The following is a 16,214-nucleotide window of genomic DNA, read 5'->3' as shown; positions in this document are numbered from 1 at the left end:
ATGGACAAGATAATCTTGGTGAGGGCATGAGAGGAAAAAGAAAGGAAACTTGAGTTCAGGACGAGGGCAGAGGGGAACCTTAGAGAGGAAGTTTGACCCAGTAGTAGAGGGGTATGTGAGGGAGGGGGAGAGGGGTAGATGATCGCATGGTGTTTCTGTTAGTGATATCAAAATCCATGAGTTCTTCACACCTGCTGTAGGAGGTGAGGCTGGAGGAGACAGGGAAGAAGGATTTAATAAGACATTTTGCAGAAAAAAGAAACTGGAGGTTCTAAGGTATGTTAGGGTCAAACAAAATTAACTGCTTACAGCACAAATTACATTGCCAGTTTAAAAGACCTGGTAAACAATACCTACTTTGTATTTCAGTCCTCTTGTAATTCTTTTCTATTATCAAAAATAAAAAGAACATGATTTTTAGTGAATGTATAAGTACATTGGCTTTTGAGAGGAAAAACATTTTTGGTAGTGCGTCACTAACAAGGAGATAGCAGTTGAATGTAAAACATGAGAAAAGCCAATTAGTAACTTAGCTAAAGACATAGCGAATTAATGATTCAGATATGACTCTGTGATCAATCTCAATAAACAACATCTGAAGTTACTCCCAAAGGTTTAATGTTATTCTCTGGCAAACAGCACTGCAAATAATAAAAGGTATTAAAATGGTCAACCCTGATTACAACAAACACAATGGGATCAACAAGGCAGTTTGTTTTCATCAATATTTAAGTATTGGTGTTCCTGGAATGGGGCTTCACCAGTCAATGGAAAAAAGGGTTTCTAACGATGAGGTGTTTGTGACACTGAGATTGTAATAGCGAGATTCCATGGGTGGGATTCTCTGTTGGCCAACGGCAAAATCGGGAATGGCGATTGGGAAGAGAACAGGTCCAATGACAGAAGTCACGGAGGGTGCAGATTTGATGCCAAATTGCAATTCTCCGTCACCTCGACAGCGGCGTCAACGCGTTCCTGAACCCACATACAGCAGACACCGTTTGCATACCATTAGCGGGCCCGACACTTTATCCTCTGTGATTCTCCATCTCCGATGGGCCGAGTTCCTGACCACGCAGTTCACGTGTGCTTTTAAAAATCATGACACCGGCTTCATGGCTGCTGAGGGAGAGAGGAGGTAAGGCACAGAGAGGAACGACTGCAGGCTGCCATGATGGACACTGGCCAGGCTGGGTGGGCTGGGGGAGCCTCGAACGACGTGTGCTCCAGGGCCAACATGCACGGGACGCTCTGATCGCCTCCAGGGGTGGGGGGGGGGGGGGGTGGGGGGGGGAACTAGCTGTGATTTGTGGCATGCGATCTGGGTTGGCGGGTGTCTTCTGGGTCGACCGGGCCTGGATGGACTCGCCTGCTGCTCTAGATGGCGTGGTACCGCCCCATTCTTCCCGCTGCCCACCAGATGTGCCAGGGACATGAGGTGGGGGGGGGGGGGGGTGAGTCCAAGGTGATGCAGTGTTCCGGCACCTTCCCTGTGGGAGTCACCGGCACAGGGCCCATCACCTCCTCCTCCCTCGGGATGCCAGATGACCTCAGGCTACTCCATGGATCGGGGGTGCGAGGGGAGCTTTCCCCTGAGGCTCCCTCGCCACCTGGCGCTGCCAATCCTGCCACTCTGATCTCGACCAGAATCCGCACGCTCTCGGTCATGGAGCACAGCGAGTGGACATCTCCGTCTGGGATTGTGCCATATCGCGCTGTGACTGTGCCATCACCTTCTGGTTTTGTGTCACATCAGCCAGTGACTGTGCCATCTCCCCCTGGGACTGGACCACCTCCCTCTGTGTTTGTGCCATGTTGTCCAGCACCTGGGCAATGCCGCTGACATTCCCGGCCATGGCCTGCTGTGACTGGGACACGCTCAGGAGGGCCACTGCAATTTCCAGGTGGCTCTGGGGCATGGTCGCCTGTGATGGGGCAACCCTGTCCTGGGCCTTGGCCAGCACTCGCACAGGATTTCTCAGGCCTTGGACATGCTGATCCATAGCCAAAACCGTCGCCCCAAAAGTCTCCACCATGGATGCCACCCGTGCGGTGTTGGCCTGGATGGCACGCATTGTCAGCACTACTTCCTGCTCCTGCAAGCGGATGGATTCCTCCAAACTACATCTGCAGGTACCCCCCCCCCATGTCGTCCCTGGCTCTGCGACTGCATCGCCACTATGGATGGGACTTTTCGTTGCAGAAGCTCGAGAAACAATCTAGACGGCAGCTAGTCCCTGCGGTCAGCCTGCCCTCTGACCGTCTGCTCCCTTGGGTGCTCCTCCCTCCACTGCTGTACCACGTCAACTGTGCGGTCTGCACCAGATAGTGTCCCAGGAGCCTCTTCACTAACATGCTCATCTGAAGTGAGTGTCTCTGGGATGGTGGAGGGTGTTGGATGGGAAATCTGGGTCATCCTCCGAGCCGAGCTCCGGGGTCTCCTGAGAATCGATGGAGAGCTGATGTCCAAGTTGCTGTCAGTGTCAGTGCTCGGCTCACGGGGAGGCCCCAGCTGTGGCACTGGCTGGGGGCGGGGGACGCCAGATGGACCTGACCCATCACCAGCAGGTCTTGCAAGACACAAGACAAAACGCATGATTAGACTGCAGGCTGGCGGGAGTGAGGGTGGGCATGTGGATGGAGGTGAGGGGTGATGGTGTTGGTGTGAGGGTGGTGTGGGGGTGAGGGTGGTATGCAGGTGTGGGCGGTGGAGGGTTTGCGCACGTGTCACAGGGAACCACAAGCCGGGTCTCACGTCCTCGCCCATGGACGAGCTCCACCTCAGCGGCATCCCGTTCCTCCAGGTCACTGACCATGTCCAGGGCCTTCTGCTCGGCCACAGTGAGGGGCAACAGGTTCGGCGGTCCCCTTCCTGTCTTCCTCATTCTCCCGGCAGTTGTGCGCAGCCTTCTCCGGGGTGAGGGGGGTCAGAAAACGACCAGACAGTCTGTCACAGGCAGCTCAGGGGTTCGGTAGCTGGTGGCCCCAGTGGCCAGGGCAGGGTACCGGTCTGTGGGGCAGGGTGGGGGTTTGGCCATCCTCCGGGTAGAGGGTAGGGTTACAGGTGTGTGGGATGTGGGTCACTGTTAGGGGCACAGTGCTGCCTACTCACCCTGGTCACCCTGAGGAGGTTGTGCAGTTTTTTCGGCAATGTTGGCCAGTCCAGACGGCGTTGCCCAAGGTGCTCACGGCCTCTGCCACCTCCGCCCAGGCACAGTGAACGGCGGCAGCTGGCAGCCTCCTTCCCGGGCCAGGGTACAAGGTCATCTGCCACTTCTCCACTGTGTCCAAGAGGGTCTTGAGTTCGGCATCGGTAAACCTCGGGGCTGCTCTCCCCACTACCATCTTGTTGGCTGGGGTGGCGTGTGTGGGGAGTTAAGTGTGTATATGTGGCTGCAGCTTGTCAGCCTGTGAGTGTGAATCGTAAAATCAGCAAATCTGGCACCCTTTCTCATTAGAATCGATTGTGTTCCACGTGGCGCCAGTGAATTGGTCCAGGTGTGTCGCCTGTTTTCCTGCGTGAAAGTCCACAAATTCTGTGTTGACGTCAACACTTAGTCTCAGAAATGAAGAATCCCGCCCATAGCATGTCTTATGAATCAGACGACATTTAAGGATTTGTAGGATTAAATTACTAAATTCAAAGAAATCCAGAGGGGATTTGCTTTCAATGATTTAAACATACCATTTTTAATGGTTGACGGTTTAATGAGTGGCTTTCAAATGCAACTTACCATGTTAATTAAAAAACAAAAAAATACGTTAATCATAATTTTAAAAATATATCCAAAATAACTAAATTTTGAACATGTGTTGTACCTTACCCCATGGTCCTCTGATTCTGCGATTATGAAATCAGCTGATATCAATGTCGGCAGAGAAAGTAGCAAAAAGTGGACTAACATTGGTCTCATTTTGAAAAAGAGTAGATCTGTCCCCGCAGGCGAATTGCTTTATTTAAACCTCTGTTAATAATGGTACATATTGACCATCAAAACAAACTCAACAGATTTAAAGACAAACAACATGTTTTTCATATTGACCTTCAGTACCTTGATTTTTTTGTTAATGTTCATTTTTGTGGTTCATTAGACTAACTGGAGAATGGATTTAAAAAGTAGCACAGAGGCTCTTTTGAAAAATCTATGCGTACATGTTCATGCATACTAAAAATAATTATGATGCAATGTGAAATTTCACTTATCAAAGAGAACTGTGTGAGTTAGCAATGTGCGGCGGTGGGTTGAAAAGTTTGTTTAACTGTTAATACACAGTAATCAAAGTAACTTCACAGAAGTTTCCTAATAATTGACAACAATAACTTTTATTTCTATCGTAGGACTTGTGTAGGATTTTTAAAAATAAATGTAGATTACCCAATTATTTTTTCCAATTAAGGGGCAATTTAGCGTGGCCCATCCACCTACGCTGCCTATTTTTGGGTTGTGGGGGGCGAAACCCCGCAGACACGGGGAGAATGTGCAAACTCCACACGGACAGTGACCCAGAGCCGGGATCGAACCTTGGACCTCAGAGCCGTGAGGCGGTTGTGCTAACCACTAGGCCACCGTGCTGCCCTGTCGGAAGATATTTGAATATTTTCTAAAGCAGGAAAATAATTCTGTAAGCACAGAATATGGAGAGGGGAGAATAAATATATGAAACAAATAAAATATAACGGCAAGTACTTTAAGCTACACGTTGCGGTGTTGTGGAGAGATTTGTCACAAACATTGCAATAGGCAAAGACATTTGCTTCTTCAACTAACTAGGGCTGCCTAGATTCGTCTGGAGTCAACAGCAACTGAGGATTAATTTCTTGGACACAAGTATAAGCAGCCCAAGGGAAAATTAGTTGTTTTGATCACATCCTTTGAATACGTTTGTTTATTAATTATCAAAATATTGGAAGTAGTAAAATTGGCTTTTTGACAATATAGGCCTGTTGAAGGTGGGAAACTTGTAATAAATCCTACAGAAATACATCCAACTGGAGTGTACAACCCCACATCTGAAAGCCTGAAATCTGAAATTTTTTGTTTACGGACATGTACTATAACAATCCTTTCAGGACCCTTAACATTTAAAAAATAATTACGAACACCTAGCAATTACCAACAGAACTACCCCATAAGATTTTGCATTTTTAAATGAAGAAATTATATATAGAGAAATTAAACAGAGCACACACCACAAACCTAACATTAGAGCTTCTAAAAATTTCTGCTATAAACTCAGTTCTACTTTTCAACCACCCACGTGTTCGCTTACAAAATCTTGAAAATTCATTCATTCTTCCTTGATTAAATCCAAAAATATGCCACAGCTCTCCAGAATTCATTTTAATTCACTCAGCTATCCTCTGGGGTAAAATTCGATGGGGATCCTTCCATTAGTTTTTAAGGTCACGTGAACCTGCACCTTTTCCTTAGAGACTTCACAATTGTAGATGCCTTAGTTCCTAGTTTGAGTTACCATCAGACACACAAATGTCATCCCCTGACTTCCGCTTGTGACCGTGGAGTAATTGGTCACATAAAGGGCTGATCCTGTTCAAAGTCACAGAAAAGGGCTCTTTTTAAATCATATCCGGGTGGAATTTTTATGAAAAGGCTTAGAGGAGTAGTTTATCCCTGGAATGGTATGTCTTCTGATCACCGGACCCGGCAGAAAACTGAGAGAGGTTTAGCTGGAAAGTTTAAACAATCTTGTGCTTCACAGACAGTCTCTTCCAGCATGTAGGCAGGAGCGGGGCAAGCTGTAAGGCCCCAGGTACAGGAACTGATGACTTTTATCAAGGAGGAATTCCATAAACAGAGGAAAGAAATGCATGAGGATCATGCAAAGGCCATTGCAGAAGCTGTGGCACCCCTGAAACGTACTTTGGAGTGGATGGAGAGGTGTTTGGAGGTGCAGGGGTCACAGATTCGGGAGATTGAAGGAGCGATCTCGGACCACAGCGATCGTGTGGTGGCTCTGGAGGCAGAGGAGGGGCTCCTAGGAGACCTTTGTAAAACGCTGAAGGCAAAGGTTGAACAGCAGGAGAATACCTCGAGAAGACAGAACCTGTGAATAGTGGGCCTGGAGTGGAAGGTGTGAGTGCCACGAGGTACGTCTCGAGGACGCTGGCAGGACTCGTGGCAGAAGGGGTGCTAGATAAGGCACCTGAAGTGGACCGAGCGCATAGGTCTCTGAGGCAAAAGCCTAGAGCTGGGGAGCCGACACGGGCGGTCATCGTGAGACTCCATAAATTTTGTGGAGAAAGAGAAAATTCTACGGTGGGCCAGGGAGAAGCGTAGCTGCGATTGGGAGGGAAATAATGTACGGATTTATCAGGACATTGGAGTTGAGTTGGCAAAATGGTGGGCAGGTTTCAACAAGGCCAAGGCAGTGCTGTGCTGGCGGCAGATCAGGTTTGTGGTGCTCTGCCCGGCAAAATTATGGGTGATGTTCGGAGGCCGGGAGTATTATTTCAAGACCCCAGAAGCGGCTGAAGACTTCATTAAGGAGCATAAATTGGGGGAGAACTGAGTGGACAATGCTTGGGAACCGGGGTGCTGGCACTATGTAATGGTTGGGAGCGTGTTTGAAGTGGGTGTAGGGATTGGGGGATTTTCGCCTTTTTTTGTGGGAGAGGGGTTTCTGTTCAATGTTGAGATTGTAAGGAGTTGTCAGGGTGAAAAGTTTATGTGGGGATGGATGTTCCCATCCCCTCTCCTGTTTTATGGGACTGTTTGTGTTAAACATCTGTTTGTTTGCTTTTGGAGAAGGCTACCTGGAGAAGGAGAAGTCCTTGTTTGGGTGGGGGAGGGGAAGGTCAGCATGAGGCCTTCTTCTTTGATCTGAGGAGTGGAGGGGGTGGGGGGGGGGAGAAGGAGGGGGAGGGCATTAGGATGTGCCTTTGGGCAGGGGCAGCCGCGCTAGCTGGTTATGCCGGTGAACGGAAGTGAGGTGGTGGGGGGGAAGGCCAAGGGGGGTGGCCAGGGGGAGGGGGGAAAGGGGAAGTGGGGGGGAAGAAGGGGAAGGGGAAAAGCGGGGGGGGGGGGGTAGTTTCTGCGACGCGGCAGGGGGTGAGAGATGACATTGTCAAGGGCGAAGAAAGGGGCCATCTGGGATGGGCTAGGTACAGAGTGGAATTAAAGGGGCAGGAGTTAAGTGGGGAAGATGACGGATGGTAGAGGGGATTGGAGGCTCAAGCCTCCGGTAATGTAGGTAACGTGGAACGTCCGGGGACTGAATGGGCCGGTTAAAAGGTCGCGTGTGTTCGCGCACCTCAGGAGCTTGAAAGCGGGGGTGGTCTTTTTGCAGGAGACCCACCTCCGTGTGAAGGACCAGGTTAGGTTAAGGAAGGGGTGGGTCAGGCAGGTTTTTCACTCGGGGAGTGGCGATTTTAATGAGCAAAAGACACGTAAGTGTGAAGGAGGTGAGGGATCCAGTGGGAGATATGTGATTGTGAGTGGGGTTTTGGAAGGGGCACCGGTAGTGTTAGTAAATGTCTTTGCCCCAAATTGGGATGATGTGGGTTTTATGAGGGGGTTGCTGGCAGCAAACCTGGATTTGGCCACGTACTAGTTGAACACGGGAGGAGATTTTAACTGTGTCTTGGAGCCGAGGGTGGATAAATCGAGCCCCATGTCGATGGGAAGGGTTCAAATGGCAAGGGAGCTGGGGGGGTTTATGGAGAGGATGAGTATGGTGGATCTATGGCGCTTTCAGAACCGAGGGGGAAGGGAGTATTCCTTCTTTTCACACGTCTATAAAGGTGTATTCGAGGATTGATTACTTTGTAGTGAGTCGGGAGATTTTGGTTGGGGTGGAGGGGGCAGAGTATGCAGGGGTAGTTATCTTGGACCATGCACCCCACTGGCTGGATATTCGGTTCAGTATGGGACACGAGCAGAGGCCGGGATGGAGGTTTGACTCGGGGTTGTTGGCGGATGGAGGTTTTTGTGATAAGGTGCGGTTGGCGATTAGGGATTATGTGGAGTTCAATCAGAATGGGGAGGTATCGGCGGGCATTTTTTGGGAAGCACTGAAGGCAGTGGCCCGGGGAGAAATTATCTCATTTACTGTTCGTGCGAATCCAAGGAGGGCAGAACATGACCGTCTAGTGAGCGAGATAGTGGAGGTGGACAGGGTATATTCGAGACTGCCCACCGTGGAGGGATTGGCGAAGAGGAAAACGTTGCAGGGGCAATTTGACAGGCTGACAATGGGGAGGGCGGTAGGGCAACTGCATAGGGCAAGGGGGGTGCAAAACGAGTATGGGGAGAAGGCGAGCCGCATGCTGGCGCACCAGCTGCGGAGGCAGGCTGTGTCCAGGGAAATATTGAAGATCCAGACTGGGGCTGGGGATGTGGTGTCAGAGCCAGGGAAGGTAAATGAGGCATTTAGAGAGTATTACCAGGGACTTTATGAGGCAGACCCAGGAGGAGAGGAGGGGACACAGGGTGGTTTCTGGACGAGCTGGTATTTCCCCAGGTGGAGGAAGCACAGAGGCAGGCGTTGGAGGACTCCCTGGGGCTGAGGGAGGTGCTGGATAGTATCAGGGGTATGAAGTCGGGAAGGCCCCTGGGCCGGATGGGTACCCGGCAGAATTTTATAAGGAATTTGCGGTGGACCTGGCACCACATCTGTTGGATGCGTTTAATGAAGCACTGGAGAAGGGGGAGTTGCCGGAGATGATGAAGCAGGCAGTAATCACACTAATCCCCAAAAAAGGGAACGATCCAGTGGAATGTGGGTCGCATAGAACCATATCACTATTGAACACAGATGTGAAAGTATTGCCTAAGTTGTTGGTGGGGAGGATGGAGGATTGTGCCCCGGGGGTGGTTGCAAAAGATCAAACAGGCCTCGTGAAGGGCAGGCAGTTCGTGAGTAATATAAGACGGCTGTTGAATGTGGTGATGAATCTGTCGAGAGCTCTGATACCGGAGGTGGTGGTGTCCATGGACGCGGAGAAAGCATTTGATTGGGCGGAGTGGCGATACTTGTTCGAAGTTTTAGGAAGGTTTGGGTTTGGGCTGAGATTTGTGGCATGGATGCGATTGCTGTATGTGGCACCAAGAGCGAGGGTGAGGACGAATGATATGAGCTCACAAAGCTTTGACTTACACAGGGGTACGAGACAGGGGTACGAGGCAGGGGTGCCCGCTGTCGCCGCTGCTGTTGGTGCAGGCCATAGCGCCATTGGCGATGGCTCTCAGGGGGGTCAGCAGAGTGGCAGAGGATAATGAGGGGACAGAGAGAGCATCGGGTGTCGCTCTATGCCGATGACCTCTTGCTGTATGTTTCGGATCCGTTGGAGAGTATGGGAAGGATTATGGGCCTGTTGGGGAGGTTTGGATGGTTCTCGGGATGCAAGCTGAATGTTGGGAAAAGCGAGGAATTCCCGGTGAATGAGCTGGCACAGCGGGCTAATTTAGGGGGGATGCCATTTACAGTAGCGAGGGATAGGTTTAGGTACTTGGGGATTCAGGTAGCGAGGTAATGGACGGGGCTCCATAAGTGGAACTTAATGAAGCTGGTGGAGGAGGTCAGGGAGGATCTTAAGAGGTAGGATACACTGCACTTAACGTTGGCGGGGAGGGTCCAAGTGGTGAAAATGAATATTCTGCCGAGGTTCTTGTTTATCTTTCAGGCTCTCCCGATCTTTATACCAAAGGCCTTTTTTCAGAAAGTGGACACAATCATCTCTGGCTTTGTATGGGCGGGGAAGGTGCTGAGGGTGGGGAGGACCCGGCTACAGAGGCAGAGGCAGCAGGGGGGGTGGTTGACGTTGCCAAACTTGCTTCATTATTATTGGGCGCCGAATGTGGCTAAGGTGCGGTGGTGGTGGGCTGCCCCCCCCTCGGTCCGCCCCCCCGCTCCGTCCGCCCCCCCCTCGGTCTGCCCCCCCCTGGTCCGCCCCCCCCCCCGCTCGGTCCGCTCCCCCTCTCTGTCCGCCCCCACCCTCGGTCCGCCCCCCCCCTCGGTCTGCCCCCCCCCTGGTCCGACCCCCCCCCCCGCTCGGTCCGCTCCCCCCCTCGGTCCGCCCCCCCCCATCCCCCCTCGGTCCGCCCCCGCCTCGGTCCGCCCCCCCCTGGTCCGCCCCCCACTGGTCCGCCCCCCCGCCCCCCCTCGGGTCCGCCCCCCCGCCCTCCCCCCTCGGCCCCGCCCCCCCTCGGCCCCGCCCCCCCCTCGGCGCCGAAGTTCAGCTTGCCCGGGGCGCCAGCAACCCTAGGGCCGGCGCTGGGTAGAGTGGGTTAGGATGGAGGAGGAATCTTGTAAGGGGTCTAGTTTGAGGGCTATGATGACGGCAGCATTGCCAATGGCTCCGAGTAGGTATTCAGGGAGCCCAGTGGTGCAGTCCACGGTGAAGATATGGAATCAGCTGAGGAGGCATTTTAGGGTGGAAGGGATGTCGGTGCTAACGCCGCTGTGCGAGAATAATGGGTTTGAGCCGGAAGGGATGGATAGTTAGTGTAATCAGGAGGTGGAGGGAAGTGGGGCTAGTCAAGGTGAGGAATTTGTATTTGGAGGAAGGGTTCGCTAGTCTGGAGGAGCTAAGGGGGAGGGTACAGCTGCCGAGGGATAGTGAGTTCAGGTATCTACAGTTTAGGGACTTTGCACGAAAGGTCTAGAAAGGGTTCCCTAGATTGCTGGGATACACCCTGCTGGAGTGACTGCTGCTTCTGGATGTGGGAGGGAAGGGAAGAATTGGGGATATATATATATAAGTGGCTGGGGGAGCAGGGAGGCGAGCGGGTGGTGAAGATCAAGGAGAAATGGGAAGCAGAGTTGGGAATGGAGATCAATTGGGGAGTATGGAGTGAGGCACTGCGAAGGGTAAACGGGACCTCTTCTTGTGCAAGGATGAGCCTGATACAGTTTAAGGTGGTGCACAGGGTGAGAATGAATGCATTCTTTCAGGGGGAAGCAGATGAGTGTGAGAGGTGTGGGCAGGGACCAGCGAATCATGCTCACGTGTTTTGGGGTTGTGAAACATTGAGAAGTTTCTGGGCGGGAGTGTTCATGGTCTTAGCCAGGATAGTAGAGGAGGGAGTGGACCCGGACCATTTGATGGCGATATTTGGGGTTTCAGAGAAACCGGAGTTCATGGAGAGGAGGAAGGCCGATATCTTGGCTTTCGCCTCTCTGATTGCACGGCGACGAATTTTGCTGGCGTGGCAGTCGGCATCGCCATCGGGGGTAGCAGCATGGTTGGGTGACCTAGAACATAGAACAGTACAGCACAGAACAGGCCCTTCGGCCCTCGATGTTGTGCCGAGCAATGATCACCCTATTCAAACCCACGTATCCACCCTATACCCGTAACCCAACAACTCCCCCCCCCCCCTTAACCTTACTTTTTAGGACACTACGGGCAATTTTAGCATGGCCAATCCACCTAACTCGCACATCTTTGGACTGTGGGAGGAAACCGGAGCACCCGGAGGAAACCCACGCACACACGGGGAGGACGTGCAGACTCCGCACAGACAGTGACCCAGCCGGGAATCGAACCTGGGACCCTGGAGCTGTGAAGCATTTATGCTAACCACCATGCTACCGTGCTGCCCCTGTATGACTTATGGTTAGAGAAGATAAAGGATGAGTTAAAAGGCTCAGCACAGGAGTTTGAGAAAAGATGGGGGATGTTTGTGACCGCGTTTGAGGAGCTGTTCGTCGCAGGGGGGTGGGAAAGTAGACAAATCTGTACAAACTGTATAGTTGATGTGTAGCTTCTTCCCTACTGCCATCAGACTTTTGAATGGACCTACCTCGTATTAAGTTGATCTTTTTTCTACACCTTGCTATAACTGTAACATTATATCCTGCAGTCTCTCCTTCCTTTCCTATGTACGGTATGCATTGTTTGTACAGCATGCAAGAAACAATACTTTTCACTACATACTAATACGTGACAATAATAAATAAAATCAAAAGAATGTTTCCCGGGATGTTTTTTTGCTGTAACCTATTTTGATACAAGTTGAATAAAATGCATTTAAAAAAACAAAAAAAAAACAAATGTCATCCCACAGCTTTCCAAACTAACTCCCTTGGTTGATTTCCGCCACAACATTCCGTGAAAACCGTTGCAGATTTCTTCCACTAGCTGCAAGATACGGTGAATCTTCCAACTTTCCTCCATGAAATCAAAACTGAGGTTGAGCTCCACCTACATTCCAAGTGGGGATCAATGGAGCTGGTACTTTCTGTTCTTGTAGTGCAGAAAGGCCCAACGGACTATTTCTTCTGGGTCCTCTCCACCATTCGAGATGCAGCTTACACACAGCAAAGCTGCTTTTGTCAGAACACACCTAGATAAATTAAACAAGAGAACATCTATCCCACATCCATCACACTAGAATGTTCTGATAATAGTTGTATTGCAACTGGAATTTTACTACAGCATCTGAAGAGTGGGAAGAGATTTAGGGGAGGAAGTCTAGATGAGAGCTGACTCCAAGGCCTTCATGATTTTATTGTTAGGTCTATATAGAGGAAGGAGTATGCACAACATGTCCCTCTCTCTCTTCATCCAATGATTACTGGATGTTACCAGTGATTACTAACACCCTTCTCCCGGAAACTTCTTTGGATCAGCAGAGAAATTGGAAAATGTAGCGGCTTGCTGGACCTGGCTTCCTGCCAGAATTTTCATTTGACAGCTGGGGAAAGGGTCACTAGCACAGAGGAGAAAAATTCAGATTGGGGTAAATCGCAGCAATCGGCTTTAAACCAGTGATGGGCAAACCCAGGTGAGTGGGTGGGCCACATGTGTGACCCTCCTGTGGTCGTATGATTTGCATAGCTGTCTGCCATTGGTGCAGAACACCGGCTTACCATTGGCCCTGGTCGGTCATGTGCCTCTCGACCGATTGGTTGAGACCAGTCATGTGACGGCTCTCCGATTGATCGAGAGGCTAAGTTAACCACGCCTCCATACCGAGGTATAAATAGTCAGAACGCCCGGCGGTCGTCCATTTATTGTAGTCGACCGCAGGGCTAAGTTCTAGCTTATTAAAGCCTAACTTTTGTACAGCAACTCGTCTCACGTGCAATTGATGGCTCATCACCTCCTTCATCTCAATGGGCCACAAGATTGAAATCGGGCTTGTTCACAAATCATGACCCCATGAATTAGATTAAACATGCTTAGTAAATGCTGAATATTTCATAACGAGTTATAGAAAATGCTTAATCATTTATATATTAATGGAACTACCGTCAACTTCAAATGGCAAAAATAAATAAATATTTACACTTTGTACACAAAGGGAGCGCACGGCTCTCACGGTCAATGTTGTGAGCAATCATCATGCACCTCACTTCACTTGGCCTTGCTTTACGTGCATATCACTTCAGTAATACTGGTGGAAAAAAACCTACATGAACGGAAATCAGTGGAATGTTGCAACCCTGTGCGTGGGCAACGGTCAATAAACTGTCTCGTGGGCCATGCTGGGAACCCAGTTGGGCCCCCGGACTGCAGGTTGTCCACCACTGCTTTAAACAAATTAATTTATTTTTAAAAATAGAGATAATTGTTTTAATAAGAGAATTTGAGAGCTCATGCAATGTTTCTTTCCAACCATGAACTCAATAAAAGCTTTACAACCATTTTGAAAGCTCCACTCATTTTTCTGCTTGCTTCCAAGTAACTTAGCTCTTGCCTCTGAAAAGCTAGTTCCAGAACTGGATTCTTGCCGTTCAACAAAACCAAAGGCTCAGTCAGGTTGACCAATGCAGACATGAAGAAAATAACTTTCAGAGCTACGGGGATTGAGTGGAGTTTGGGACTGTCTGGATTATTTTGCAGGGAGTCGGCATGGATTTGATTGGCTGAATGGCCTCCTGCTATGCCATAAATTATTCTATGACTCTACGTTATGCAAATTGGACATTCTGAATTCTGAACCCAAGCAGGTGCCGGAGTGTGTAGACTTGGGGACTAATAAGCCTACTTGTGACAATAATAAAGATTATTATTATTATAAACACCCCTCTTCCTTAAGATGCATTAAGTAGCTACATGATACTGCCATCTAGTGGATGAAAGGAGTTACCACATTTGGGCATTTGCCACTGGGCGCTATTTTAATAAATTCATTAACAGAGTTAACAATTGGCAGAAAAATGCTGAATGTCTGCTCATTTGAAATTCCAGAAACTATCCTGGACACTTTCACAGAATGCCACCCCATTTTGCTTTAACCATTCTACCCTAGCTCAGCTCCAATTCTCCACAGTTGCAAATTGGTTATAACTACAAATCTCTTGATTGTGCCTCAATTTCTTTTCCATTATGTACTAGCCTAATGTACTCCAACCCCCAGATTCTTTCTTTTGCAGACTTCAATGCAGACTCCATCTATAAATCCTTTAAATAATTTTCACCTATGCTATATTATATTTCTCCTTTGGCTTGCCATCTTCCGTGGTGGAGGCTTGAACGTTCCATTGATCACAAGAGCAATGCTGTTGGGAGTCTGAAGATTCTGTCAGAATCACCCATGACGGTACGGTTGGAGGGGAGGAACTTGATAAAGCACAATCCAAAACAAGTCCTCAACAGTGGATCAAGCGAAAGATACACATATGGTATCAACTGCTGCAATGGCGGATGAAGACTGCAGAATGAGAAGATACTCAGTTGTCAAGGTTCCCTTTCCACTGGAACTGGACCTACCCTCCGACAAGGACCGTGTCTGCAGGTGTGCAAAAAGGCATACCCATGTTATGACCTCCACCAGGTACCTCTAAATGAAACCAGCATAACCCCCACACAGACCAGCCCTGCGGTGGCAAGACCGTGAGAAGTGGAAGTCCGTAGCTTCAGGCCAGCATGTGAGCGATACGCTGGATCAGTGATTAGCACTGCTGCCAAGGACCGGTGTTCGATTCTGACCTCGGGTGACTGTGTGTGTGGAGTTTTCACTTTCTCCCCTTGTCTGTGTGGGTTTCCTCTGGATGCTCCAGTTTCCTCCCATAGCCCAAAGTTATGTAGGTTAGGGGGATTGGCTATGTTACATTGGCCCTAAGCGGGGTTTGGGCCTCGGTAGGGTGCTGTTTCAGAGAGCTGGTGCAGACTTGATGGGCCGACATGGCCTCCTACTGCATTCTAGGGATTTTATGATTCTACGAATTTGATTCAGTAGCGTCGCTCTTGGAATAGGAACTGGAGAATGTTCCAGAGCTTTCTTCATGGCTGAGCAGCCCTAGTGAGGATCCACTTTGCTCACCCAGCATGGGGAAAGTGCCAGAAAAGGTTTCCTAAAAATAGTCTGTTCCATCCCCAACATGCATGGCAAACCGGATCTAGCAGGATCGTCTACCTGTCGTCAGAAAATCAAAGTTAAACTGAATTTCAGAACATAGAATGTATGGATAACGAGCAAAACAATTGAGCGGAACGGAGAACAGCCCGTGTTGCCTGTCAACTCAGGCACTTCAACAATGACATTGCTGCCCTGCAAGAGACTCGAAGAGCAGGTGAAGAGAAGTTGAGGGAATATGGCAGTGACCTTCTACTGGAGAGCAAAACCCGAGGATCAGCTCAGGATGCATGGAATTGGTTTCGCCATCAAGAACAAACTCGTCAACCGACTCAGATGTCACTGTCTGCATTAACAAGCGCCTAATGACACTCCATTGACAACTTGCCAAGAACCCGCAGGCAACGGTCGTGCGTGCCGATGCTCCAATCCTTGATGACAATGAGGAATCCAGTAACGGCTTCTTCACCCTGGACACCATACTCTCCAATACGCCCAAGGAAGATAAGATCATCCTCCTTGGGGACTTCAATGCGAGCGTTGGAAAGGACTCCCAAATCTGGAAAGGAACCATTGAAAAGGAAGGAGTTGGGAACTCCAATGGGATTCCCCTGTTCACCAAATGCACGGCCCACCAGCTTATCATCACTAACACACTACACTGTTCCACCTAAAAGACAATTTCAAGACTTCCTGGAGACATCCAAAATCAAAGCACTGGCACATGATCAGTTTGTCATCCTCCAATCCATTACAGTCCAATCCAAAAAAACCTCATTATGAAACCGATGACTAGTGCAGATGACTGTTGAATAGACTACCGGCTCATCTGCTCCTCTATGTCCATCAAACTCCACCATAAGCAGCAGAAAATGAAGAAACCGCTCAGAAAAAATATCAACGTTGAGTGAAGAGCCAAGCATGATGATGAACTTTCACCAATATCTT

At 49.7% G+C, this 16,214-nt stretch overlaps 1 protein-coding gene across 2 annotated transcripts in view; it reads right to left on the bottom strand.

Annotated features, from left to right (window-relative positions):
* LOC119973915 (inter-alpha-trypsin inhibitor heavy chain H3-like) overlaps positions 1-3,945 on the bottom strand; it is a 64,108-nt gene extending 60,163 nt beyond the window's left edge. For both annotated transcript variants that reach the window (XM_038812534.1, XM_038812535.1), the window contains exons 1-2: positions 3,825-3,945; positions 358-387 (exon numbers count right to left, since the gene is read on the bottom strand). In XM_038812534.1, the coding sequence (XP_038668462.1) occupies positions 358-387; positions 3,825-3,914 (120 nt within the window). In that variant the 5' untranslated portion in view covers positions 3,915-3,945. The remainder of the gene's footprint in view (positions 1-357; positions 388-3,824) is intronic.
* Positions 3,946-16,214: the final 12,269 nt, after the last annotated feature.

This window comes from Scyliorhinus canicula, chromosome 11, assembly GCF_902713615.1.
Source record: "Scyliorhinus canicula chromosome 11, sScyCan1.1, whole genome shotgun sequence".
Lineage (NCBI taxonomy): Eukaryota > Metazoa > Chordata > Chondrichthyes > Carcharhiniformes > Scyliorhinidae > Scyliorhinus > Scyliorhinus canicula.
The sequence above is the reverse complement of the archived record's forward strand: the minus strand, read 5'-3'. Positions and strand labels throughout refer to the sequence as shown.